Source organism: Crinia signifera, chromosome 11, assembly GCF_055691185.1.
Source record: "Crinia signifera chromosome 11, ASM5569118v1, whole genome shotgun sequence".
Lineage (NCBI taxonomy): Eukaryota > Metazoa > Chordata > Amphibia > Anura > Myobatrachidae > Crinia > Crinia signifera.
The window spans coordinates 59,954,326-59,978,970 of NC_139227.1; the positions used below are offsets into that span (position 1 = coordinate 59,954,326).

A 24,645-nucleotide genomic window follows, 5' to 3' on the forward strand; every position below is an offset into this window, starting at 1 on the left:
GCGATTGCAATACGCACATTTTCAATATATAAGGGGATTCGGATTGGAAAGGTAGAGATACGTCTTGCTCTTTTTGCGGACGATATGATGCCATTTGTCTGAACCTCCCACATCTATTCCGGAACTTTTGAGATTAATAGACTGTTCTGGGGCCAGGTGAGGTTATCGTGTTAACTTGACAAAATCAGAGATACTACATTTCCCCAATATTGATGCCCAGACTAGATCATACCTGTCATCACTACCTGGCTCTTTTCTGTGTTTATTACCCAACCATGTTTTTGAAGGTAATTCACTGTAACCTCTATGTTCTTCTGAACTTCCTCTGCTAAGTCTCCAGCTATCAATACATCGTCCAGGTATGGCCACATTTGTACTTTCATCTGTCTTAGCCGAGCAATCAGAGTCACCAGCACTTTTGTAAACACCCTGGGAGAAGTCTTGAGTCCAAATGGCAGACATATGAACTGGTAATGTCTCCCTAATAAGGAGAACCTCAGGTACTTTCTGTTCCCCTCCTCTATAGGAACATGATAATACGCATCCTTCAGATCTAAGGATGCGAGGAATTCTGCTCTTTATATTCCCATCACAATTGAGGTCGTAGTCTCCATTCAAAACTTTTGTCTTTATCCACAAATTCAGGTCTCTTAAATGGAGGATCGTTCTGTATCCTCCTGTACTCTTTTCCACCAAAAATAGATTCAAATAGAATCCTTTTTTGTGCTGAAACAGGCACCAGTTCCACTGCTCCCATCTGTAACAATTGTAGGACCTTTAACATGATAGCCTGTCTTTTTTTTCTTGTGTCTTTGGTATTCTTGATTCTAGAAATCTGCTTCTGGGGTACAGATAGAGCGCCTCTCATTATTGCCCAGGGATCGCCAGAATCTGTCCGCTGGCGATCGCTGGTGGAGAGGCGCTCCATCTGACTAAGACGCATGTGCGTCTCACACACACACATGCGTCCCAGTTTCCCGTCGGCGGGGGGATGGGAACCCTGTCAGTCTCCGCTTCAGGGAGACTGACAGGGTTAGGGGGGGGGGGGTGCGGCAAGGCGGCGGGGACTCCAGTTGTAAGGGGACGCGCGTGCCCTTACGGGGGCTGGTGGATGGCGAATCTTCCGCCATCCCTCGGCATAATCATTGCTTTGAGCTTCTTCTACTAGACTGACGATATGACTGACGTGATACTCCAGTAGTACCCCTTCTACGAAAGTCATGTCCATAATAATTATGGCCTGGTCTATAGGACTTAGCTTCTCTGTACTGTGTCTTGGAAGAATAGGGTATCGGAAATTGGTTCCTCTTATCTTGCGGTAATCTCACCAATTTCCCACCAGAGATCCTCTGGATCAGATCATCCATTTTTTTTCCAAATAGGAAAGATCCCTCAAACAGCAAAGAGTTTTTGGAATGTGCATCTGCACTCCATGCTTTGAACCATAAGGCTTTTCTCCCCATCACTCCTGCTGCCATTGATCTGGCTGAGAATGTGACCATATCAAGTGAAGCCTCACACATATACTCAATGGCCTTCTGCATAATCTGTATATTTCTTGACAGATATTGCCTCAATATTCTATCTTCCACGTCAGTTTATAACTCCGAACTCCATAATCTAAAAGCTCTTGCTACTGACGCCATAGCCACTCAGAGATTTCAGAGATACCGCCGAGGATATATGTAGTTTCTTTAGAGCACTGAGCAAAAGGGTAGTTGTGCTACACACTAAATGCAGGTATGCAATTTTAAAATGGACATTTATTATACAATATTACATTTAAAACATAGGTGAAATAGCTTAAAAAAGCTTATGTAAAAAATCATGAAAAATTAAGAAAAAATAGATTGAGAAAAATTTGCTGCAGTCATTCATACAGTACATGTGTTAGTAAGATTTTTTTTAAGATTATTGAAGTCACCTTACATTCAGGTGTGTCCCGTTCCTTTTTGGGCCCAAAAGGTGTTATGAATCCTGGTGTCCGGTAAATATAGGGAGTCTGCGGTAGCTCTCCACTGTGCTTCCTCCAATCGGATTTGTTTGGTTTTTCCCCAAAGGGATAGATGAGCCTGAGAGGGACTTGTAGGATCTCGCTTTTTTGGCAAATTAGAGAGTTCCTCCACAACAAACGACTGTGCCTATGTTATGATACTGTAGTCCACGGTTGCACAGTTGGGTCTTATTTCTGCTCCCCAATTCGGGCACCTGGAGACACACACTGGTAGGGGTGTATAATGGCAGCAATTCAAGTGTAAAAGTACCCGTTTCTCGGCTCCTGCAGCTTTTTCAAGGTGGTGGCCACCTTGAAAAAAAAAAAGCAATGGAGAGCTACCGCAAACTCCCTATATTTACCTGACACTAGGATTCATAACACCTTTTGGGCCTAAATCTGAATCTGAGTTCCGGTTCCCTAGTTCCTGCTCTGCTGGGCGGAACTATAATCACTGTGCTGCGTTCCCCAGTATCTTCTATGCTGTAGCCGCAGCTGGAGGTCGCCGGGTTCACACTTCCGCTCCCGGACGCCGGAGCTCACCGCCGGAGTTTACTGCTGTTAGCCGCAGCTCCTTCCTTCAGCGCTGCTCATTCTGCACCATACAACCTCAATACAGGGCAGATAATCGCCTTAAAGGGTGTGTCAGAGCTCAACTCCATGACACGGTTACTGGTCCGTCCGGCGTAACCCTAGCGTTGTCAGGAAGGTTTCTGCAGGATATACATATTTGTCCTTAATGCCGGACAGGACTCCAATAATGGGCCACACTCCCTTACCCCTGGTACTAGTGGCAGGAATCTTTAAAAAGGCAATACTCCACTGTACCCTACTTCCCCCTGGGGAGCTACCCCATATTAGGTAAGCTCATATAAAAGGGAGAAAAAAAACTGCACTACATCTATCTATCTTTCACGGAGACAGGAGAAAAAGACACACAGGAGGGTGAGAGGAGGGGTATTATACCCAAGGTGGGCGGTACAGGGAAAAAACATCCTGTCTAGATTGGAAGGAGGCGGGGATAACCCAGTTTTATGGCTGCCATGGGGATCGTAGAAGAAAATACAAATTAAAAAATTGTCTCCAAAATGTACTTTTTTTTTTTTGCTAAAACCAACTGGGTACATCTGTAACTGGCACTAATGGAGAAATTATATGTAACTGGCACTACATATGTGCATAAAAAAAAGCTTGGAAGCTGTGTTTACCATGATCAGCAGTGTGGTTGGAGTACCGATTTAGACAAATCCTGAAACGGCCCTATTTAATTTATATGGAGGCCACCTGACCGGAGGTGCGATGACATCATACAGTGCGCAAAAGGAAAAAAAGTCAGTAAGCTGGAAGACAGTCCCCTCCAGATTACACAACCTGGCACTTACCTATTTTTCAAGAATGCAGTATTTAAATAATATTTTTATGTCCGCTGCAGCATGCGGCTCTGTGAGTATGCCTGAACTCACACAGGTAAAAAACATGTACCAATGCCCTGATTGTATAGCTTGATCAAAATGAATGACACACTGCTTTAGCAAATAAAATTATTTTATATGAATTTAATATATATAGGTTAACGGTACTTGTTTCCTAGCACGGTGCCCGTCAGGTCCCATCGCATACCATAACTTAAGGTATGCGATGGGACCCGATCAGACCCGACCGATCCGATTTTTAACCTTCAAAGAGGTTTCCCTTACAATTAAAAAAATCGGTCGCATCGCATGCCATTATAATGGCATGCGAGGTGACGGACCCGATTTTCCCATTGGACCCAATGTTAAATTGTACCTGACACCCGATTTTACATTGGATCCAATGTTAATTGCCCCCCAGACACGATTTTTGATTGTGTACCCACCCTAATGGTTAATTATATGTCAAATGCCCCCTCATTGTTAACGCCACGCCACGATGAACGCCAACCCGAAGCGTGGTGAGCGCAGCGAGTGCGCGAGGGCGGCAGTACGCATCCCCCGACCTTTTCATGCCCCCACTATCCACGTGAGCGTGGAGTCGATTTTATATAGTGTGGTGAGCGCAGCAAGCCACTGAGCCTGAAGCGTGGCGAGCGGACGCGTAATACCTGTGAAGTAATGCTTGCTGCGCTCGCCACGCTTCGGGCTCGGTGGATCACTGCACTCACCACACTAAATAAAATCAACTCCACGCCGACGTGGATAGTGGGGGAGTGAAAAGGTCGGAGGACACGTACCGCTGCGCTCGCCACGCTTCGGGTTGGGGTTCATCGTGGGGTGGCGTTAACAATGGGGGGGGGGGGGCATTTGACATATAATTAAGCATTAGGTGGGTATACAATTAATAATGGGGTCTGGGGGGCATTTAACATTGGGTCCAATGTAAAATCGGGTCTCAGGGACCATTTAACATTGGATCCAATGTAAAAATCGGGTCCGTCACGACGCATGCGATGCGACCGATTTTTCAGACCCGATGGCATACAATTAAAGTTGGTGGCGCCGTGCTAGGAAACAAGTACAAGGTTAACATTTGACCATAATACATATCATAAACATTCCTAGACAAAATTTTTTTTTTTTTATGAAGTATAGCATATGAGGTATTGATATATATAGGAAATAATTGTATCAATAAAGATACTTTATTTTTGCTGGGTCTCCGACTTTTGTAATACCAAGTGGTATAGCTCAGAGTATATAGATTTTTGGGGGATCAGTAAGCTGTCAGCATGTAGTTAGTAGCTTTCCATGGCATGCGGGGTTAATATATCAGGTGTTAGTAATGGAGCCAGTCATTAGCATGTAAGCCAAACATGCACTTTTGAAAAGTTGGAGGCTCTGGTGTGCAGCAAACACAATTATAGTGTAGAATCACACCTCAGCATGTTGCAAATTCCCCGGACAAGAGTGGGTGGCCAAATGATCGATTTTTTTATCTCACCCAAATCTCAGCCGTGGGTCCAGGCTGTTTGTAGAAGGGTTCAGTGCCAGGAAGGGCTGTGCGCCTGGGGGACCCACGCAAACTTGGGAGTGGAAATCACCTTTCAGGTCCCGGCGGGGCAGATGTCGGAATAGCCGACAGACGGCAGTTACAGCTGCGGTGTTCAGGAGAAGCTGCAATCCAGCTGATAATTAGCGTTCTGAGATGCAGCAGGATGGAGACCCAGTACATGCGATGCGATCGACCCGATTTTTACATAGGATCCAATGTTAAATGGTCCCTGAGACCAGATTTAACATTGGGTCCAATGTTAAATGCCCCCCAGACCCCATTTTTTATTGTATACCCACCATGTTCATACCCCCAGTATCCAAGTGGGCATGGAGTTGATTTTATATAGCGTGGCGAGCGTACTTAACATGTATTCCACGTCCCCTTGCGGGGCTCGCTGCGCTTGCCACGCTATATAAAATCAACTCCATGCCCACTTGAATACTGGGGGTATGAACAGGGTGGGTATACAATAAAAAATGGGGTCTGGGGGGCATTTAACATTGGACCCAATGTTAAATCAGGTCTCAGGGACCATTTAACATTGGATCCTATGTAAAAATCGGGTCGATTGCATCGCATGGCATGCGATTTGGTTGCATGTGATGCGATCGACCCGATTTTTCCGACCCGATCAAAAAATCGGGCGCCCAGATAATACACAAGTACCAAAAAAGCCAAACACTTCAGCGGTTGACACAATGAATGTCGACCTATGGTTGGTCGACTGAATGACCCATACCCTTCATGCTTTTTTTTAGGGCTTCTTTTCCGGATAGAAGGAAGGCCAAAAAACTTTTCATACCCATGGCTAAGGGAATGATCTTTTATCAAGCTCAGCTCTGAATAAAATCTCGCCAAAAAACAGAAGAGCCTCTATTGTTTGGATTCAACGTTCGCTCTCCATTCTTGTAGCCAGATGAGCCAAAGCACAAATCAGGCAGCAGGCTAACCTGTGACAATCACAGCCTTTCCCAAATAATCTGCACATTTACTTGAAATGCTCAACAAAAAGGAAGATCGGTCCTAGAAGTATCCGAACAAAGACAATAAAGATCCATGCATTCTTCAACTGCTTTATTTACCCAGAGAGCCACTCCTGGCACCACATAAATACTCTTCAGGGTAGATCAAAGTTTGTGATCCGAGGGATACTTGACAGTAATAGAAACTGGGACTGGAATAGAAGTTTTGGTACTTGATTGCATACCTTAAGTTAAGGTAACTTAAGGTATGCGATCAATGCGATGGACGCGATTTTCTTTTAATTACCGGGCTTAATTGCCGGCAATAAGAAAATCGCGTTGATCGTGTCCATCGCATGCCATTATAATGGCATGCGATGGACGCGATTTTACATAGGGAACAATGGGCCAATGTGCCCAATTTCTCATTGTATATGCCCCCTATTGGTTTTCAACTATGTTAAATGAACCCCCATTGTAAACGCCACCCCACTATTGACGTGAACCTGAAGCGTGGCGAGCGCAGCGAGCCCACAAGGGGCGGCGGTACGCGTCCTCCAACCTTTTCATACCCCCACTATCCACGTCGGTGTAGAGTTGATTTTATAAAGTGTGGCGAGCGCAGCGAGCCCCGCGAGGGGACGCGTATACCTGTGAAGTTATGCGCGTGCGCTCGCCACGCTTCGGGCTTGGTGGCTCGCTACACTTTATAAAATCAACTCCACGCTGACGTGGATAGTGGGGGTATGAAAAGGTCGGACGACGCGTACCGCTGCGCTCAACACGCTTCGGGTTGGCGTCAATAGTAGGGTGGCGTTAACAATTGGGGGCCATTAAAACCATTAGGGGGGGCCATTAAAACCATTAGGGGGGGTTTGCTATTAAAATTGGGGTTTTGGGGGCTTTTTACATTGTAAGCAATGTAAAATTGGGTCTCAGGGACCATTTTACATTGATTGCAATGTAAAAATCGCATCGATCGCTTCGCATGTGATTTGGTTGCATGCGATGCGATTTTTCAGCCGCGATCAATACATTCAAAATCGTGGGCGCCGTGCTAGGAAACAAGTACCGAAGTTTTCTTGGATAGTTGTTATACCAGTGGTAGCCAACCCTAGCCCTCGAGAGCTACCAACAGTTCACATTTTCCAGACAACCTAGCTGCTGCACTCATTAATCACTGACACATTTTAAAAGATACACAGATGGAGCTAATTAGCTCACTTGTGATCTGTGAGGAGACCTGCAAAACACGCACTGTTGGTAGCTCTCGAGGACTAGGGTTGGCTACCCCAGTGTTATACCGAAGGATCCACAAGTGGGGGTTTTGAGATTTGGAACTTGTGCTCTGGGTGTAACTATGCTGTAGATAACCTGTTCTCTAACTGAGGAGATGAAAGAAAACAGGGATTTTTTAGTTACCGTAAATCCTTTTCTCCGAGTCCACAGGCGTCACTGGAGTAACAGTGGGAATAGAAGGCAAACCACAGGGAGCATGGGCACTTTAAATTTAAATATCCGGCCAACTCCTCCCCTTCTACTCCCCCTCCTAGGCAGTCACAAGGATGTGCCCGAAAGGAGCTGGAAGAAAGAACACACTTCCCAGAGGAGGTTAACATAACACGCAGTAACAATCAACCAGTATAGATTGAAAAACTAAAAAAACTTAACAGTGAGCATAACACTGAACCACACACCACAGAAGAAATACCAGACAGTTCCAACAAACATGACCGGAACCTAACCTGGCAGAAGAAACTGCAAAAGTTTTAAGTCGGGTATTCCCTACAGTAAGGAACAGCGTCGAGGAGGGCGTCCAGTGACACCTGTGGACTCGGATAAAAGGATTTACAGTAACTACAAAATCCCTGTTTTCTCCTTCATCCACTAGGTGTCACTGGAGTAACAGTGGGGACGTCCCACAGCTCCCAACACGGGTGGGATGGCGCTGAGACCCCCATAACACGAGCGTCCAAACTGCAAATCTGGAGCCTCAAAGGTGTCAAACCGGTAGAACCGGACAAAAGTCTGACGACCGGACCAAGTGGCAGCTCTACAGAGCTGCTCAATAGAGACCCCGTGAGCAGCTGCCCAAGAGAGTCCCACGAGCGTGTAGAATGCACCGTAATGGAAACAGCATTTGCGACATAGGCCTGGCGGATGGTAAGACGAATCCACCGAGACAACTTCTGTTTAGAGGCCGGCCAGCCCCGCCTGACCGGATCATACAGATGGGTCAGGTCCCATCTTTGCAGGGGATGGCGCTGGCGTCGCCAGCCGCCATCCCCCGCCAGCGCCATGGCGATGGTGAGAAGGGGACGCGCGCGCACGAGCGGCGCGCGCGTCCCCTTCCGACGGCGCTTCCATCCGTTCCCCCGGGTCCCCGCCGGCTTGCCGGCGGTAACCCGGGGTCCCCGCCGCCTGCCCGCACCCCCCCTAACCCCCCCTAACCCTGTCCGTCTCCCTGAGGCGGAGACGGACAGGGTTTCCGTCGCGCTAGCGACGGAGACTGAGACGCGCGTGCGCGTGAGACGCACGCGCGTCTCAGTCTCCTCGCTGGCGAGGCTGCTGGCGGGTCGCCAGCGCGTACGTTCTGGCGACCCGCCAGCAAGGATGTAAAACATCACATACTGTATGTGACAAATAAGGCATCAGACTTTCTTAGAGATGCCGTTCTAGACACACAAATCCTCAGAGCTCTGACTACGTCCAGAGTACTGTCCTCCAGAGAATCCTCCTGAAAGGCCGCCACCACAATCGGCTGATTGATGTGGAAAGCCGATATCACATTAGGCAAAAAGGAGAGGCTAGGACGAAGCTCTGCCCTGTCCGCATTGAACACCAAAAATGGAGAGCGACACGAAAGAGTCCCCAGATCTGAGACCCTTCTGGCTGATACCAAGGCCAAGAGGAGAATCGTTTTCCACGTAAGGTACTTAAGATTCACCTCTTCTAGCGGCTCAAAAACTGCCGACTGCAAGAAAACTAGGACTAGGTCCAAGTCCCATGGAGCCGTAGGTGGAAGAAAAGGAGGTTGCAGCCGCAATACTCCTTGAAAAAAGTATGTACAGTACCTCAGACAAAAGAGCCAACTTTCTCTGAAAAAAGATGGATAAAGCCGACACTTGCACCTTCAGGGTACCCAGACGTAACCCTGCAGCTTAGCCGATCTGCAGAAAAAGAAAAAGACGAACCTTCTTGAAAAGAGTAGTGAAAACCCCACATCCCTCACACCAAGACACGTAAGCGCGCCAGATGCGGTGGTAATGCTTGGAGGTAACGTCTTTCCCGGCTTTCATCATGGTGGGAATAACAGCCCGTGGAATGCCTGCCTGTCTTAGGATGGACCTTTCAGCAGCAAAGCTGTCAAATGAAGCGGACTCATTTCTGGAAAGATGAACGGTCCCTGACGGAGTAGATCTTCTTGAAGAGGCAGGAAAGGAGATTGAAAGGAGAGCCTCCTGCGGAGTGCAACGTCCCTGAAACTGGTTATCTAGGGTAACTGCTCCCCAACTGCGAATGCTGGCATCCATGGTGAGCAGTATCCAATTCCAGATGCTGAATCTCTTTCCTTCCCTGAGGTTGCTGGAATTCAGCCATCACAGTAAAGAGTGTTGTGCCCGCACAGACAACCTGACCCTGTGATGTAGGTGCAGGTGAGAGCCTGACCACTGTCACAGTAGGCAATGTTGGAATGACCGTAACAGACTGCATTGGATCGCCTCGAAAGAGGCAACCATCTTTCCCAGTAACCTGGTACATGTGAGGACGGACAACTGCCGTGTCAGAAGCACTAGGCGGATTAAGGCCTGGAGTGATTGTATCTTGTCGTCCGGCAAGAAGACCGGACGCAGGGCCGTATCCAAGTTCATTCCCAGAAACTGTAGATGGTGCTAAAGCTGGGATTTTTGAAAATTCAGGATCCATCCGTGATGGATGAGAGTACTGTGTCAGATCGATGTTTGCCAACAAGGCCTCCCTGGACGGAGCCTTCAACAGAAGGTCGTCCAGATACTGTATTACCATCACCCCCTGAGTCCGCAAAGTCTCCCATCATCACCGCTATGGTGAAGACGCAGGGGCAGAGGAGAGGCCGAATGGAAAGGCCTGAAACTGCCAATGCTGGTTGCGGACCGCGAACCATAGGAACGCCTGATGGGGTGGCTAAATGGGTATATGGAGGTAGGCATCCTTGATACCAAGAACTTGCCCTCCTTCAATCCGGTGATCACTGATTGCAGGGACTCCATCCTGAACTTGACCGGTTGAAGGTACGGATTCAGATCCTTTAAGTTGAGGATAGGGCGTGCCGAGCCGTCTGACTTAGGAACCAGAAAAAGGCTTGAGTAAAAGCCCAAGTACTTTTGTTCATCCGGGATCACCACCCCCGCATTTACGAGTTTCAAAACGGCCGCAGTTAAGAGCAGGCCCTTTTGTTCTGAAACTGGTAAACCTGTTTTGAAAAAACGGCGGGAAGTTGGTTTTTGAAAATGGATCTTGTAGCTATCAGATCTCGAACCCATGCATCTTGACAAGATTGAAGCCACACGTGCCTGTAGTCTTAAAGATGAGCTCCCACCTTAGGGTCCCCCAGGTGGGCCTGAGGCCCGTCATGCTGAGGGCTTAGTGGAGGTTTTAGCCTCTTGGGCGGAGGAGGAAGCACCTCTGCTACGACCTCCGGAGCGCCTCTATGAGAGGCAGCACCCCCTCAGAACTTTGCTTGCGGGCGAAAGGACCTAAACGATGTACCTTGAAAAGTCCCGGCAGGCAGAAGGAGGGGGGCAGTGGAAGGAAGGTACGTGGATTTACCCCCAGTAGCCTACCGGGAAAACAGTCTTCTTTGAAAGACGCTTGACCGAAGGGTCACCCACCGGGGGGGTGTTTCTACCAACTTTCTGCCCTCAGCAGACAAGGGGTACGACAGTCTGCGAGAAATTTGACATTTCTTATGAAAAAGAGGCCGATTGTCTAGGTTTTTTTACCAAAAAGGGAGGGGCGACTGGGTGCAGCAGCCCCGTCATCAATATCCAGAACTAATTTAACCATATCAATAAGGTTATCTAACCCTTGAGCAGCCTATTCAGGCTCCTGTGGTAAAGCCTGTTGCTCTTCAACATCTGGAGCAACAAACTCACCCTCCTCTAGGTCTGGCATGTCATCATCCGTGTCAGCGTCTAAGACCTGCGTAAGCAGTCTTTTTAGAACTGGGGGCTGTGTGTCACGTGCATTGGGCTTTAGAGTTGGCTGAACCGTTTCTGGGGTCAAGGCTTTTGTTAAACCCTCCACAGCTAAGGCTAAATCACGCTGCTGTGTTCTGGAGGTTTCTCAGTCCCCCTGTAAAGCTGTAAGCTCAGAGGACAGGCGTGACATCACATCACATCAGTGAGCTGTAATGCCCAAGCAGGGGGGGCCTGTGCCTGAGAGGAAGAGGGATCTGGGGTGCACTGATCGCACCCCAGTGTGCCCTAGGCAGATTGTGTAAGTTTAGTATTACACTTTTTGCAAGACCTCTTGGAGCTGCCTCCTGCCATTGTAACTTTGATTGATATACAGCATAAATATATATGCAAAAATCAGCGAGTTATAACTGTACATACACATCAGAGGATAGTACAGACAAAAACCAAAGTGAAAGCACTAGACAGGAGAGACAGTATAAGAAGTAGAAGCTGCCAAAGGCTTACAACAGCGCTATGGTATATACCAGGGAGCGCTATAGCCTAATTTGCATACAGCCCAATCTGTCTCACCAAGCTCTAACCCCACTGTCTGCATCCAGAACCTGGGGAAGCTGTTGCAGGTCTGGACACCGGGAGAAGGGGCTGTTCTTGAGTCCCGGAGACTGTCACAGCAAAAACAGAGTTTTTCCCTTGTGAGCATGCAGCGGTGCCTGTAGAAAATGTCCGCCGCTGCTTTGAGTCATGCTGGGGAGAAGCCGGGGCTGCTGGGAGCATACCACACGGTAGCTCCGTCTCCCATGTTGGCGTCAGTGTTTAAAAAAAAAAACAGACCCTGCAGTACTGCCATGTTTTAAACTGACCCCCGCGGCTAGCCGGGGGGTCAGGCATACATACCAGATGCCTGTGCTGACCGGAGGTGGTAGAGGCTGAGGGGGGACGGGGCGCGCACCACATGCAGAGGCGGCTGTCACTCCGGAGACGGTGGTCTCTGCAGCCGGGGACCAGGGCGCGAGCCGCACGCAGCTGCGGCCGGGTACCCCTGGCAGCTCCCACGTTGCAGACAGGCAGCGGCAGACTGTCTGTCTGTTCTGGAGGAATTCAATCTTCTTTTTTATATCTATGCTAAACTTTGCCCTTGAGCAAGCCAGAGTGTGACCAGCTCCCAGAGGGCACATTCTAAGACTGCCTAGGAGGGGGAGTAAAAAGGGAGGAGTTGGCCACACTTTTAAATTTAAAGTGCCCAAGCTCCCTGTGGTCACCCTTCTATTTCCACTGTTACTCCAGTGACACCTAGTGGATGAAGGAGAAAAGTAACTTTTTTATTTTTTTAAACCGACACTTTCTGATATCTTCTACACTTGGCGAATAGCCAACAGTCTACTAAACTCCTGGAAGAAGGACAGAGATTTTTTAAATGAAGAGGATAACTGAATCAGACATTGGACAGAGAAAGACAAACCTTGATCTCAAGTAGTCTTGACTGAACTATGCGGTAGAACATTTGGTGGAACCTCATAGGCAATTGGAGGAACCAGGCCCCTGGATGGCTCCTGACCAGGTACAGTAAAGTGTCCTGACATCTGACATTACCTGAAGGCCAAAACCAATGGCCTTTTGCCTTACCCCTCCTGGCAGTTCATGGCTGTACACTAGATCCTCTGAAAAGCAGTTTACCTGAAGTCCAAGTAACTACAAAGGGGGGGTTTGTAGCCTGTACACAGACTTAGAGGTTTATTCACTAAGATGGGAGTTCTAATGAAGATGGCATGTTGCCCATAACAACAAAACATATTAAATCTATTATCTTCTAGAAAGTGCTAAATAAATAGAAAGTAAAATCTGATGGATTGCTATGAGCAACATGCCATCTTCATTAGAACTCCCATCTAAGTAAAGAAACCCCTTGCGTACAATCTAGTGTTCTAGTTTAGTCAAAATTTCATGTCAAGTCAAGATTTATGGTTCTGGGTTGTTTAAGGGAAATTGCATAGTCAAAATCGTCATAGAAGGTTTGCCTGAATCGCCCCATGTATACACAATGGGTGATAGCGATGCGCGTGTGTACACCCCTTCACTCATCGGAATCTCTCTGGTGATCTCCCATTATTAGAATCATCCAAATCAGGATTCTGGGTCATCTATTTTGTAGCTGTGAGTTCTACTCATTCAGTGTTCAGCTAATCAGAAATTATGTTCGAGCTGTGTAAACATATCACACACGATACCATTAATCTACTTTAATGAGGGGTAATGAATGGTAAATTGATTTAAGCAGGAGATAATGAATCTACTCACCCTGTCATGGTCTTCAGGACCTCCATGTGTATTACCATCAGGATTAAAGTGTGCACCACAGCTATTTAAAATAAACAGTAATGAGTTATCAACAGTAATGCACAATTCAATACAATGTCAGAAAATACCAGATGAAACCATATTTCCATGTACACTCTGCTACAAACCTTTGCAAGAACCACTCCCTATGTACAAATGTGTTTACATATATCTTCCTTGTTGCGCTACAAGCTACATCGCAAACATCATGAGAGCACTGTGCGTCTCACTAGCACCAAGCATCTGTTAGTGCAACTTTTCTTATTAAAGGCATCTTATTTTCAAAGCAAACAGGATACATTTGCACTCCATTTGCCATTTATTTAAATGGGCAAATTGGAGCTAGGCACCATGTATTGTATATGACTACCTATTCAAATACGACTAGTCATTTTCAACATTTTTAGGTCAAATTTCGATTCATCTACTCAAAAAACAGCACAGCTGAAAAATGTGGATCCGCAAATTACTCACCAATCCACATTTTCAGCAAACATTTTTTAGTTACTTTTCATCAATGCCATTTCAGCATTGCCAAAAAAAAAAAAGCCTTAAAAAAATAAAAAATAAAAAAATGACTAGCCAAGGGGAGCACATGGCTTTAATAAACTTTAATTGGATGCAGTACGATGTCTAGTTTTCAAAACAGTATGCTTATGGGGCTTGTGGTGAGTGGCCATGAGATTGAGGTGTGGCTGACCCCAGCAAATTACCAGCTGCTACCAGACATCCAGATGTACAAGCCATTCTCCAGAATGGATGTCCTGCCTTTGGAGAAATCTGCTTCCCAGTTCAGGACTCCAGGTATGTAAACTGCTGGTAGAGCCACAATGAAGCATTCTGCCCAGTGTGAGATGTGAGCGACATCTTTCATAGTGGCAAAATTTTGTTGATGCCCTGATAGTTTGTGTATGTAACTGCCGTAGCATGTTTGGTCTATTGTGTAAACGGGGTCCTGTCTGACAAAGCCCTAGACAGACTGCATGAAATTCCAGGACATTTATTGAGAGACTTACCAAGTGTGTGAACTTGAATGCAATTGGTCCCCATGTCTGCCCCCCAGCCAGTGAGAGGTTAGAATGACCCAGTCCTGGTTTAAGAATGGGCATCCTTTGTCCAGATGAGATGTCTGGAGCCAACAATGGAGTGAGAGTCTGGTTTCCCTGGACAGAATGATTTGCTGGGATTTGAGGTGTAGAGGTGGATGGCTGATGTATTGCCCAAATGAGGATGTGCAAATAGGCATCCTGAGTGTCTAAGGATGCAATGAAATCTCCTGGCTTCAGAGCCTGCATGATGGAATGAAGCAACTCCACCCAGAGAAGGTTGGGACAGAAACAACAGTCTTGCTGTGCACCAAGAAGAATTTTGCGTAAAAACCTGTTCCCAACTCGGGAGCAGGGACTGGGATAATTATTCCTGCTTTGAAAAGGGTATTGGTGGAAGATTGGAGGGCAGTCTTGCCGACACTGACTGGCAGAATGGTTACAAAATAAACTGAACTGGTGGACGCTACTGAAAGGTGAGGGAGTATCCATTGGATACAATTCCCGACACCAAGGAGTCAAATGTAGTCTCCTGCCAGACATTGGAGAACTGCAGACGTTTCTCCCCCCAAACTGGAAGAGACCAGGCGGGAACTTGACCGGTCACAACACAGAGGCTTGCCAGCTAGTTTAGGTGCCTAGTGGTAAGCAGACCAAGTCTGCTAGCCAATGGATTTGGTGTGCTTGGACCTCCCTGATTTCTAGATTCGCCTGGTCTTCATTTGCTCTGTAAATTAAAAGAAGCCTGCTTGGCTATTTGGTCCAGAATTGGATAAGATTGTGGCTACAATTGCAGCTTTTGGACTACTTTTTTCCCAAAGAGAATATCTCCGGAAAAGGCCCTCGAGGGCCTTTTTTGACTAAAGCAAAGTCCAAAGACACGCCTAGCTGCCACAGAGGAAGCTGAAATTTTCGAGGCAAAGGTGCAGGAATATAGCCTAGATAAAATACTAGCTTCCTTTATATTACCCACAATAATGAGCAAGTCTGAACAATGAGCCCCTGACTGAAGTCTTTCGTCCAAGGAGCATGGCCTTGGACACCCAAGCCTCGGACAGCAGCTGAACAATTAGCTGCACAAGCATTGGTGAAAGCAAACTTAAGGAACTGCTCCAGTGTCTTGTCAGTGGGATCTTTAAGTGATATCACATACGAAATAGGGAGGATGGTTGATTTCACCAACCGAGCAATGTCAGCGTCCACTTGTGAGAGAATGGGTAAAATGTGGTGAAGTGTCTTGACACCAATAATTTCTTGTTAGGGTTGTTAAGACCAAGCTTCCCTAAATAGGTTTTTTTATTTGAGAAGATAGTAGGAAAATGGATGAATTGTTCTTCCTTTTAAATAGTGGGGCCTTGGATGCAGACTACTGACTGGTATCTTTAATTTGTAAGACCAATCGAACTGCCTTAATAAGGTTCTCTACTCTGACATGGGTCATGTGATCTTTTTCTCCTGAGAAAACCTCAGATGCCTGGGGCCAAGCATTGTCCTCCGAGAAATCGTACATCTGTTTGAGGAAAGAAGTCTCTCGCCTAAAGGTCTTGTGCATGAGTGTGGACCCAAAGTTCTAGAAACTTGGATCAAACCCTGTACTGAATAGAACAGGCACTGCACCCAAGCAGGTTCTGCAAGATATTGCTGTGGGTTAGGTTATTGTGGGGCACTATAAAGGGGGAATTGTTCCTGTTCAGACATGGAAAAGTTTAGAAGAACTCTCCTGCATTACCATGAATAGGAATACCGCACAGTCTAGTTCTTATAAAGCGGACAAAACCTGAGTGGAACCACCAGGGACATCTGCAGAGCAACAATCACAAAAGCTTGTGTGATCCGGTGTTAATTTGCAAGAAGAAAAAAAGATTTGTCGGTGTGGTGCACCTAAAGAAATATATGACATCTCTAAAAAAGGTGATTTTTTTAAGAACTTACAGCTCGAACCCCTTTCTCTGAGTCCAGTCCGGTGACACAGCTCCACCTTGGGATGTAGGAGGGTCCGCAGGAGCCAAGGCACCTATAGCTGAAGCTTTTCCACTGGCTGCAGGCTCCTCCCCTTCTGCATCCCATCATGCTGCATTTCAATCTTAAAAAGCACACTAGGATACACAACTCAGTACAATGCCCGACATCTTATATGCACAATCATCTTACCATAACATGACACACATGCACGGCATGACTTACTGAGCGTAGGGGAGGGATCGCTGTGTCACTGGACTGGACTCAGAGAAAGGTGTTCGAACGGTAAGTTCTTACAAAAATCCCTTTTTCTCTTTCATTCAGTCTGGTGACACAGCTCCCCCATGGGACGTTCATGAGCCGGTATTATGGGAGGGCACACTCAGACTGCCAGTTCTCATCACTGCCCGTCCGAATGAAGCGTCCTCTGACGCGAACCCATGGAACCTGTAAAATTTGGTAAAGGTGTGAACAGATTACCAAGTGGCAGCCCTGCACAACTGCTGCACTGTAGCCCCATGACGCACAGCCCAAGAGGAAGCTACTGACCTGGTGGTATGTGCATTAATCCGAAAAGGAACAGGTCTACCTTCCTTGGTGTAAGCAAAGGCAATAACTGACCTAAGCCACCTGGCAATAGTCTGCTTAGAAGAAGGCCAACCTCTCTTATGCACATCGTACAGAACCAACAACAGATCTGTTTTGCGTTGGTCTTTTACCCTTTCAACGTAAATTCGCAAGGCGAGAACTACGTCCAGTTTTCTCCATTTATCCCTATTCTTGTCCCCTTCTGGAGGGGAAAACACCGGGAGCACAATCTCCTGGTTTAAATGAAAAGAAACCACTTTTGGTAAAAACTTAGGTACCGTTTCGAAGCACAGCCCTATCTTTATGAAAAATTAAATGTGGTGATTTACAGGACAATGCTCCTAACTCCGAAACACATCTAGCCAAAGCAATGGCTAACAAAAATGTCAGTTTCCAAGAAACATACATAAGATCAGCCGATCTCAGCGGTTCAAATGGAGGATTCTGTAGTACTGACAGAACCAATGATAAATCCCACGGCGCCACCGGCTGCCTATATGGGGGTTTTAACCTGGTAACACCCTTTAAGAAAGTTTGAACTTCAGGTAGAAATGCTTGCCTTTTCTGGAAGAAAATGGACAGCGCAGAAAGTTGCACTTTTAGCGACTTTAGTCCCAGTCCAGATGAAAAACCATCTTGTAGGAAAGTGCACTTTTTGACGCTCACACCACCTGATGTAAATCTTCCATACTCTGTGATAATTTGCGGCAGAAACAGGCTTTTTTTTTTTTTTTTTTTTTAATATATTCTTTATTTGATTATACACAAAGCAATACAATTCATGTCTTAAACCAAGGTAGTGTACTATATCATAATGATCGTCTATCAGTCACAAGAACATGAATAAATAATAAATACATACCAAAACATACACAAAAACGTAGCCCACACATAGCCCGTCACCCTCCCCCCCCCAACCCCAGCCGCCCCCCGCACCAGAGCCTCATCATGATAGTTTATGTTATCACTATTTATATGGTTTTAATTTTCCCTTCCCTTTAGGATAAACAACTGAGTGGTATTTTCTAGGTGCACCAAAAGCCGTTTACTTCCCACCCATTTCTCCCCAAATAGCTGGATATATTGTTCGCTCCCATTCCCAGCCACCCCCCCCCCCACCCCCCCCCCCCCGCCCAGTAGTCAATAGAGTACCTCTATTTATATTTCTGTCTCTCCCCTCCATATATTTCATTAATTAATTAATTTACTTTAAATTTATGAATTTATAGTGTTACCGCGTGATATTTCAATGGTCTAATCGTGATGCTACCATAACCTTATAATATAGTTGTAGAATAATATATTAGTGAAGGTCTTTTTTTTTTTTTTTTTTTTGGTTTTTCTTTATGCTTTTCACTGTGAGCTGATAGCTAGGCATTCCTGTGTGCTAATCCACCTTTATAAATCTATTATATATATAAGTGAATTCACACTAAAAATATCTTTTCAAGTGCTTCTTCCAAAGAGTAATTTTTCCATAAATTCTCCTAAGATTCAAGAGTGACGATACGTGTATCCCTTCGGCTTAGCCTTATGTGTATTAAGAGTGCAGGGCGTAATGATAAAGAATTTTAACAACTACATTAAGCTTAAAGCACATAGAGGAAAGAGAGAGGAGCGGGGGAGGGGATGGGAGAGAGGGGGGGAGGGGAGGAGGGAGGAGAGGGGGAGCTATAAACAGCTTCCAAAATGTTCTGTCCAACGATGCTAGATTTTTTTATACTTATTCAAAGCATTCCTGTTAATATAGAGCTGTTTTTCCTGCCTCACCGTATAGTTCACTAGCTGCTTCCAGCATGTTGGGTTAGGAGCTTTTCTTGCCAGCCAACCTCTGGCTATTATAACCTTTGCCAGTGAACATGTATTCTTGACATATTGTCGATCGCCAATTCCTATTTGTCTAGTATCAGAGATATTAAGGGGGCAGCTTCTAACAGTCAGAAATTCCCTCGAGATGCCTGTATCTACCAATGTTTGCATAATTACCTCCCAGAAGTCAGACACCGACTGACATTGCCAGAGGAGATGGAAGAAGGTGCCCTCATAGATGTTGCATTTGGGGCATAGGGCAGTGGTACGACTCTTAAATCTAAACAGGCGGGTAGTGGATAGGTACGCTCTATGTGTAATGAAAAACTGCACCTGTTGCACCCTAAGGGAGTTGGTAGAGGTCTTGATTGAGGATAGCGCATTGCGCCATTCTTCCTCGTCTATTAGCCCTAGATCCTGTTCCCACTTCTTTTTCAGTTGGTCCATTACATCCTTCCCTTTATCTCGGTTTAGTCGTTTATATAGTCGGCTTGTCAAGTTTTTTTTCCCTCCAGTCCTCATTATAGTACTCAGCGGGGATTCCTGTATAACAGGCTGCCCCCCTGAGAACTGGGTGTCGAGAGCGGTCTTCAACTTAAGGTATCTAAAAAGATAGGTATTGGGCAGACCAAATTCTACTTTAAGTTCTAAAAATGTTTTAATGCGTCCTTTGGAATATATCTGCCCTATAGATGTGATAGAGTATCTATTCCACACTACTCCAACCTGTATTGCCCTAAGTTCCTTAAAGATCAGTGTATCTCCTATGGGATGCCTTGGGTCAAGCCCCATCGCGCCCACCAACCTGTCTGCCTCCTGCCGGACTTTAATGACCTGTTGTACTAATGGAAGGTCTTTAGGATAAATAGTAGTTTGCAGAATTCTGCTAATTGGTAGGCAGTGGGGCGTGGTCAAGGCAACCACCGCTGAGGCCATATCATTATCCTCATCCTCCAAAAACCAGGATCGGGCTTGCGCTAGTTGAGCAGCTAAATAATAAAGACGAAAGTCCGGAAGCCCCAGACCCCCTGCCTTCTTATCCATCATTAATTTATTGAGCTGTACTTTTGGCCGTTTATTATACCAAATAAACGAAGATAATTTACTATTTAATTTCCGAAATATTGTTTTAGAGATAAAAATAGGGGAATGCTGAATTATGTATAATAACTGCGGGAGTACCGTCATTTTAATTAAATTAATCCGACCCGTGACTATAAGAGGTAACCTACTCCAAGTTTTAAATTTATTTTCCAGTTTAACCAATAACGGGTCCAGATTATGCGTTATAAAATCCTCAGTCTTTCTAGTGATCTGGATTCCGAGATATTTAAATTTACTGGACCAGACTAAGGGCACAGGTAAAGGAAGTAAATGAGTGGGTGTATTACCCAAGTATAGGATATGTGATTTGCTCCAGTTAATTTGGAGACTTGAAAACCTACCGAAGTTAGAGATTAATTCTATGGTGGCAGGGAGTGATGTACGGTAGTCAAAAAGGTAGATTAACATATCGTCAGCATATAGAGAGATTACATCAGATTTTTGGGCCATTCGCAGACCTCTTATCGTGCCGTGCGCTCTAAATAGGCATGCGAGAGGCTCAATTGCCAGTGAGAACAGCAGGGGGGAAAGCGGACACCCCTGTCTTGTTCCCCTGGCTAGGCTAAAAGCCGCAGAGGTCCAACCGTTTAAGGAGACCCTGGCTGTAGGCCCGCTATACAGTAATTTTACCCATTTAACATAAATTGGCCCCAAAGCCATAGGCCTTCAGGACTTCCCACAGATATGGCCACTCCCCCATGTCAAATGCTTTGGTGGCATCAAGGGACAGGATGGCGGGGTGGCTGTCTAGCTCAAGGGGAAGTTGTAGATGGGTATGTAGCCTGCGTATATTTGACGAGGTGGATTTTCCTGGCATAAAGCCGGTCTGGTTGGGGTGTATTATTTGGAGGATGCATTTTTTTAACCTATTAGCCAGGATTTTTGCCAAAATCTTGGCTTCATTTGACAATAAAGATATTGGGCGATATGAATCGAGGGCACTTGGCTCCTTTCCTGGTTTCAGTATAAGCACCAATTTGGCCTCAACCATTGATCTAGGGATCTCTCCTTCCTCAAAACAGTTAATCAGAGAGGTGTGTAACAAGGGGGCTAGGGTTTCTACATATTTTTTGAAGACCTCGACGGGGATGCCGTCAAGGCCAGGAGCCTTATTACTTGGAAGGTCCTTTATTGCCTGAACCACCTCTTCTATCTCAATTGGTCTGTCAAGCTGTTGACTTTCCAATCGAGGGAGACGAGGGAGGTTGACTTGATTAACATAAGATCGAACCTCTTCCAAAGTATTTTTAAGTTCCGAGGTGTATAACCCTTTGAAATAGTTGCAGAACATGTTCCCAATCTGCGGGGTATCATATATCAACTGGCCATATGAGTCTTTAATAGGACCAATGCAAGGGGGAGAGGTTTCTGCCTTTGCCAAGAAAGCAAGAAGTGTCCCTGCCTTGTCCGCGGTCTGGTACACTTTGTTGGCTCGGTGGCTCAGCAGTTTCGTATTTTCTTCCTGGATTGCCATCAGCCAGGTTCGCTGGGCCACTTGCCAATTATCTCGTGTAACAGCTAATTTATCTTTAAGATATTTTAGTTCCAGGGCCATACACTCATCTTCCATCTCCTGTAGCTTTTTCTTATTGGCCTTCTTAATTTCAGAGATTTGTTTTTTAAATGTACCACGCATAAAGGCTTTGAATGTATCCCATTCTATTGCGGCATTAACCGAGCCCTGATTGACTACCCAGAACTCCTCCCAGAGTTGTTTAGTATTTATTTCTTGGACTGCATAATTCAACCAAGATGGATTTAGCTTCCAGAACCCCTGACCCTTCTCGGTCACATCAGAAAGTTCCATCAGTAAGGGGAATGATCGGATATCCCTCGCGGTTTATATTCAACCCCCCTCACTGAGGGCAGAAGGGAATTTGACACAAATATTATGTCAATTCTGGAAAATGTCTGGTGTGTTGGGGAGAAGCAGGAAAACTGCAAATCTTTCGGATGCCTTACCCGCCAAGCATCAACCCATCCCAGATTTTGCATGAAACTTGAAAAGGCGGTACCACCGCGAGCTGTGGCGGCAGGGCCGCCCTTCCATCTATCCATTTCAGGGTCAAGAATGTTATTAAAATCCCCGAGACATGTTACAGGCACCGAAGAATTCTGGGCAGAAAATGCAATAGCTTTAACCAGGACCTCATAAGCGAAGGGGGGGGGGATATACACCGCGAGGATTAGAATTGGTGAAGAGTCAACTATGCAGTCCAGGAAAACGTATCTGCCCCCAGGATCTATCTCAACACGGTTATTTATAAAATTGACAGTTTTCTTGATTAATATTGACACCCCTCTGGAAAGGTTTGTGAACGAGGAATGAAAAGCCCATCCAACCCACCTATGTTTTAGTGCCATTAACTTCCCTCCAACCATATGCGTCTCAGTAAGACATGTTATATCTGCCCCATAAGACCGAATTTGGTTCATGACCAATGAGCGCTTAATCTTATTATTTAGGCCTCTGGTGTTCCATGTTAATATTTTAACCATTCCTTAGGCAGTTTATTTTAACCCCACATGATCTCTCTAAAACATATATGCGGTCAATTAAGTAAAGGGAGGTAATTCGTAGGTCAAAACCTGCAACATAGTATAATAAGCATACTTTCTTATCATCATGACACTGTTTTTTACTCTTCAGGCGGCTGTTTCCCACCCCCCACCCTGTATAACCTTTCCCCTTAGGTATACCTGTCCCCCTCCGCCCCATAGACATAAAAATACAGAAAAAGAGGAAAAAAAATTCAAAAAAGTCACAAAAAACAATAAGAGATGGATAACAAAAAAAAAAATTTGAAAAAAAGCAATAGGAAAAAAGGAGAAACATGTAGGGGCTGTTAAAAAGTCAAGAGTCACCCCTGAGCAGGGGAGCTCCCCAGCATGATTACTCTCTCAAAAAGGGAGAGAAAAAGCCATAAGAAAAAAGACAAGTCCCGTTCAATGTGTTTTTATGCCGACGCCAGTTGCGAACTGCCTGGGAATCTTGTATCTAGCCACTGGGCGGCCTCTTTAGGGTTTGAAAAAAAGAGTGTTTTACTATTATCCAGCACACGCAGTTTGGACGGGAAGATCATCGAGTAACTAATATTTTGATCTCGTAGTCTGCCTTTAATCTCGCCATACTTGGCCCTTTCTCGCTGCACATCCAGTGCAAGATCGGGGAATACTGAGATCTTGTTCCCGTTGTACATTAATGGGCCCTTGGTGCGTAGTGAGCGCATAATCGTGTCTCTATCGATAAAGTTCAAGAATTTAACTATGAATGTTCGTGGAGGGGCCCCGGGAGGCGGTGATTTGAAGGGTACTCTGTGGGCTCGTTCTGCCGCAAATTGTGATGAGAAAGAGGTGTCACCCAGCGCATCTTTTAATAGATTTTCAATGAATTTTGGGGGATCAGGTTCCTCTGCATGTTCTGGTAGGCCTACGAATCTGAGGTTGTTACGCCTCATTCTGCCCTCCATCTCTGTTAATCTGGATTTTAACTCTGAGGTTTGCTGAGTATAGTTTCTCATTTTTTGAAGCCACTGGACATTTGTGTCCTCAAGGAGCGATATTCGCTGCTCAGCCTCACTCATACGGGCATTCACTGCTTTAAGGTCGGTTTTCATTGATATAATTTCGCCCTGCAGGTCTTTAATCTGCCCTGATAAACGTGTTTCTGAGCTGGAAATAGCATCTAATATTTGCTGCAGGGTAGGGCCTGCTGCTTGCTCAGGGCTCTTATGCTTCGTGGGGGTAGACTGGGGGGTAGTAGTCGGGGTCTGGGGGGGATTGGTGGATTGTGCTCTTGCAAACCGTTCCAGACGGGCAGAGGTAGTGGCATTACCCGTTTTCCCCATTTTAAGACGATTGAGGAGATTAAATGCAAGCCGATCACAGTGGGCTTTATTTTGCCCTATATGTGTTTACACAACGACCTCCGGGTCCAGTACTTTATGGTCCAATGGACAGACCCCACCAATATGCAGAGTATATCAATGAGTATCAATGAATATGTAACCACAGTAAACGGTAAAAAAAAAAGAAAGTTCAGAAAAAAGAGGGGTAATTATTTTTATACTGCACCAGTTCACGACTAATTCACCGCTCTGCGGAGATTTTGCGGCCCTTCAGACAACCTCTGTGGCACGAGTTTGATGTAGCAGGCGTTTTGGCAATCTCACCGGAGATCAAAAAGATCCGTAGCTCCCGCCGGTAACACTGACCACGTAAATGCGGCACCAACTAGTTAGAAGTGGGGTGCAGTTTAGGGACTTCTGCGCTCAATGGAGGAGGCACATAAAACCCTCCATCAGGGGCTTCCAGTTCATGTGCTGGTGTTTCAGAATTGGTGTTAGGAGCTGGAACTCGATCCCGCGGCAGCCTCTCACCTCTGCCCGGGCCGTTCGTGCACAGACTCCGGTGGGGAGAGCGTCACTGTGGAGGTGAGGGTCCGCTGGCTTCGTCAGCACCTGCTGGGTTTACCGGCGTTTGCTACACAGCGTGTCCGCTGCTAGTCGCGTACAGCCGCCCCGACCCCTTGCTTCCGGCTTCCTCTCACGTCACAGCCTCCTGATGCCGCCGACGCTCTTGCCTGCTGCACGCCGCTCTGTGGCTCTGGATGTCGGCATCGGCTGGGCTTGTACACTGGAGGGAGAGACGAAATGTTTGCTACATGCTGGGGAGCTCAGACCACCTCACTCCTCACT

At 46.1% G+C, this 24,645-nt stretch overlaps 1 protein-coding gene across 1 annotated transcript in view; it reads right to left on the reverse strand.

The window, feature by feature from the left end:
• Positions 1-24,645, reverse strand: part of CCS (copper chaperone for superoxide dismutase) — a 125,232-nt gene that overhangs the window by 23,326 nt on the left and 77,261 nt on the right. Inside the window, exon 5 of the mRNA XM_083165191.1 lies at positions 13,404-13,464. Within this exon, the coding sequence (XP_083021317.1) occupies positions 13,404-13,464 (61 nt within the window). The remainder of the gene's footprint in view (positions 1-13,403; positions 13,465-24,645) is intronic.